Source organism: Frankliniella occidentalis, unplaced genomic scaffold (assembly GCF_000697945.3).
Source record: "Frankliniella occidentalis isolate FOCC.00 unplaced genomic scaffold, Focc_3.1 Scaffold61, whole genome shotgun sequence".
Taxonomy (NCBI): Eukaryota; Metazoa; Arthropoda; class Insecta; order Thysanoptera; family Thripidae; genus Frankliniella; species Frankliniella occidentalis.
In genome coordinates, this window is record NW_026267191.1 from 59171 (window position 1) to 63180 (window position 4010).

The following is a 4010-nucleotide window of genomic DNA, read 5'->3' on the forward strand; positions in this document are numbered from 1 at the left end:
CTCTCTCTCTCTCTCTCTCTCTCTCTCTCTCTCTCTCTCTCTCTCTCTCTCTCTCTGTGCTTTATTTGGCTGTAGAGTTAAAAACTTCCAACTACCTCCGAAAAATTCCCGAAAATTTCCAGACATCAAAAACTTGCAAAGTCTGGGAAATTTTTCCGAAATTTTCCCGAAAATTTGCAGGGCTCGCAACCCTATCTTGCTGTCAGATTTGCTGCCCCTCCCTCACGCAACTCCTCTTGTCGCACTTTTCCAGGTTTCGGCCGCGGCGGCGCCGAGAGCTACGTGTACAACAAGTGAGCGGCGGTCCGGCGCCCAGTGGTGGCCCACCACACGGAACTCTTCCGACTGTACTCTTACATTCCCTGTTCGTTGTTAAATAAAGTGTTTGTGGTTGTAGATATTCCGCTCTGATGTGCCCCCCGCTCCCTTCCCGCACCGCGCGCACGTTTGTTGGGTTGCCTACCTGTGGGCGCGCGTGGCTCCACACTCTCTAGGGTACTCGGCCAGTTGTATCAATCTAAAATACGATTTTTCTACGGACTCTTAGTAATTACACACAGAAATACCCATCGAAACGCTTATTGGTCATTTTTTAGAAAGGTGCTTATAATAATTTTCCTCGAAATTTCAGTGGAGGGAAATTTCAGTGGAGAGATTTCCTGTGAACATGTCTGGACAAAAGCGATGCACTGTAGCCGTCTATTATTTTACTTCAAAACAGAATAAATATTTACGTCCAATGCTTTTAAGATGAGTGAAAGCTGCCCGCATTTTCAGACAAAAACACTTGGGTTTACCGTGAAAACTTATTTACCAAAAACACACCCTTAGTTGCTTACAAAGCCGTCTTCATGTTACGAAGAATTGAATAACAGGGCATAACTTTGCTATTTGGATTTATAAATCGAGCAGTCGTAATATTTATGCCCTAGTTGTCGCTGATGGAGACGGCCTGCGCGTTGTCCTGGATGAACTCGAGGAAGGCCGACACGCGAGTGAAGACGACGGGCTTGCCCTGGGTGCAGCCGCCCTGGCTGCCGTGTGACACGAGCGCCAGCAGGCGGTACTCCCTCCGCACCGTGATGATGGCCGGCCCGCCCGCGTCACCCTGCAGGACAGAACGGTCTAAACTAGTTGAACGGTCTAGACTAGTCGAACAGTCTAGACTAGTCTAACTTGTCCAAGAGTCTAAAACTGTCCACGAGTCTAAATCTGTTCACGAGTCTAAAACTGTCCAAAAGTCTTAAGCTGTCCAAGAGTCTACCGAGTCCATGTTTTCCACAGTGGAGTAGCATGTGACACTGAGAGAAGAAATAACCCCCGCTGTTCTGCTTGTGTCGCGTCGGCCCCTCACCGTGCAGGTGCTGGCCAGCTCCGTGGTGGCGCACAGCTTGGTGCCGATGATGCCGGTGCCGTACTCCGGGACGCATGCGCTCGTGTCCGCGAGGGTGATCTCGGCCACCTGCATCACGTTGCTGAGCTTGTCTGGAAGGAGGGTGTGCTTTTTGGGTTAGTTTGTGGTTTGATTTTTTTTCACCTGCTGGTATTTTCAATCAACCCACCGTCGTCGTTGACGCTGCCCCAGCCCGTCACGGTGGCGACCACGGTGGTGAGGTTGATGCCGGCATCGGCGTAGGTTGGCAGCTTGGCCCACTCCACCACATCTAGAGCAGGTTGTGGCATTTAGCTAACTAACGCGTCAACGCTACAATAAGAGAGCCGCTCTCTGAGAGCGATGGATTAACAGTGGTGGCGTTTTTTTTTACTTTCAACTCTCTGGAGGTTGAGGTTGTTGATGATGGCGATGTCGTTGTCCAGGTACTCGAGGTCGAAGTTCGGGTGGATGATGCGGTCGGCCGGTGTGGCGGTCATCGTCTGGATGTCCTTGTCCGTGTCGTCCAGCTTGTAGACACCCGCGCGAACCTCGATGTCACCACGAGCCCTGAGGGTAGGTGGGATTAAGGGTTGGAAGCCCTGGAAAGTTTTTGGAAAATTTCAGGGAAATTTCAGGGAAAAACGGAAACTTTTCGGGATAGAAAGGAAATTGCACAGATTTTGGAAGTTTTCCGTTTTCCGCGGAAATTTTCGGAAATTTTCTGGATAATTTTGGAAATTGCCAAGCCTACTAGTGGGATTATCGGGCCACTTATTTGAATTCATGGTGACAACCGTTCCTTGACAGTTTTCATCCCCACGCTGCGTAGCGCCTGCGGCGCGCTGGCTAGGCTAGGCCGACCCGCCCGGCGGTTGCGTGGAGCTGGCGGCCTACCCGGACCGGCGGCCGGGCCGCAGGGGTGGGCCGAAGGGGTCCACGATCGTTCTTTGACTCCAACGTCGCACTTTTGGTCGTTCGCAATGAAGAGTTTTTACGGATAATTTTGAAACTTTAAAATATTTCCAGAGAAATTTGAAACAACACATTAAAAATAAAACTTTTTAGAAAAAAATTGAGAGAAATCTTAAAAAAATTATTCAAAAAACTTTTTCGGAAAATTTAAATAACTAGTACAGGGGACTAAATTTAAACGCGACATTTTGGCAGCGTCAACTAAATTTTAAATGCACTGATTGAATAAATTTAGTCACGAGAATTTTCTCTTGATTGGTGCAGGCAGACATATTTTGGGCAATTCCAGAAAAGGGTGTTCGCCCGCCCGTCACGCGATATGTGGAGCGACTGAAAGGTGTCGTACTAAACATGACTGGACGCGTCTTGAGATGGGGAGTTGGGATATGTGTTGTACAACAACGAAGCGCCTATCAGTCGCTCACAAATCACGTGACGCGGACGGACGGTTTGGACCATTTCTCCTGGAGCACTCAATCTCGTTTCTTATGCGGGAATTATTAGGTAGCTGTAACTAGGTGTGTTTCTCTCTGTGCGAAGGTAAAAGTGTCTCGTTTTGATAAAGATATTGCCGTTTGTAAGTTCCAGTTCTGATAAAGCCCTCTAACAAAGCAACAGTACATCGGCCCACGCACCAGTCGACGCAGTTCGCCGTCGTGAGGATTGAGTTCATGCTGATGATGGCGCCGGAGCAGAAGAACTGGTTGTCGGCGAACAGCGCCACTTGGTAAGGGTGGTTCCCCTTCGTGGCGTCCTTGCCCCTGTGGATCCCCAGGCGGCCACTTCCTGCTCGCAGACGGGGAGGGGGGGGGGGGTGACTATCATCGTCGTCAATAACAACAAGGGAATCTCCGACGAAGTGCGGCACAAAAATTAATTATTGAAGGTTTGGTGATCTCAATGAAGTGTACTCACTGGTCACCACCTCCACGGGGGTGGAGGTCACGGCCACGGCCTGAGGAGGAGGCAGGAGGCACGACTTTAGGTTCAACTTTATCAATAACAAAGGGTCGTGGCTATAACCCGACACTCGGACCAAAAAACGACGCACGCTACACCAGAAACACAAGTGCGTGGGAATTTCGCCCACTTGTGCGAGTGTGAACGACATTCGTACACATGGAGACACATGTGCGTGAATTTTAAATGGAAATCCTTATTTGAAGTAAGTGTGTATACGAATGGGCATTCATAATTCATACACCTACAAGTGGGCGACATTAACACACTTGTGCGTTTCTAGTCTTGGAGAGGTGTGCGCGTTTTGGTGCGACCCTTAAAATGGTAAACGTCTTCTCACCGTGGCGAGGATGCAGACCGCGGCGCTCAGGATGTTCATGGCGACTGGTGACGACGAGCCGAGCAGCGCGCCGCGCTCACCGCGCCCAGAGCACTTGAGATGCCAGCGGCGTAGGGACAAAGAATGGGTGAGGAGGTAGAAGTTTATAGAAAGCTGTCTTGCCTCATCGACTCTCTGTCTCTCTCTGTCTCTCTCTGTCTCACTCTGTCTCTCTCTGTCTCTCTCTGTCTCTCTCTTTCTCTCTCTCTCTCTCTCTCTCTCTCTCCGTCGCTGAGTTCCTAAGGAGTAGATTATCAGATCTTTATCGGCAATTGCTGGGTTGATCGCGCCCTATCGACCTAGAAAATGCCGTTTCGCCGCGAC

At 49.9% G+C, this 4010-nt stretch overlaps 2 protein-coding genes across 3 annotated transcripts in view; one reads left to right on the forward strand and one right to left on the reverse strand.

Moving 5' to 3' along the window:
• Positions 1-396, forward strand: part of LOC113202721 (cysteine-rich protein 1-like) — an 11784-nt gene extending 11388 nt beyond the window's left edge. For both annotated transcript variants that reach the window (XM_052267939.1, XM_052267938.1), the window contains exon 3: positions 254-396. In XM_052267939.1, the coding sequence (XP_052123899.1) occupies positions 254-297 (44 nt within the window). In that variant the 3' untranslated portion in view covers positions 298-396. The remainder of the gene's footprint in view (positions 1-253) is intronic.
• Positions 397-687: 291 nt separating this feature from the next.
• Positions 688-3786, reverse strand: LOC113202728 (brachyurin-like). Its single transcript, XM_026417102.2, has 7 exons — positions 3648-3786; positions 3263-3302; positions 2983-3133; positions 1767-1942; positions 1563-1664; positions 1355-1485; positions 688-1108 (listed from the first exon to the last, which is right to left on the reverse strand). The coding sequence occupies exons 1-7, from the start codon at positions 3684-3686 to the stop codon at positions 929-931; spliced, it is 819 nt and encodes a 272-aa protein (XP_026272887.1). The 5' UTR covers positions 3687-3786; the 3' UTR covers positions 688-928.
• Positions 3787-4010: the final 224 nt, after the last annotated feature.

Bases quoted from the DNA above. Each gene is read 5' to 3' on its own strand.
- LOC113202728 (XM_026417102.2), bottom strand. From the start codon at position 3,686: ATGAACATCCTGAGCGCCGCGGTCTGCATCCTCGCCACG. The intron at 3,303-3,647 runs GTGAGAAGACGT...CCTCCTCCTCAG, and splicing joins CGGTCTGCATCCTCGCCACG to GCCGTGGCCGTGACCTCCAC. The intron at 3,134-3,262 runs GTGAGTACACTT...GTCTGCGAGCAG, and splicing joins CCCCGTGGAGGTGGTGACCA to GAAGTGGCCGCCTGGGGATC.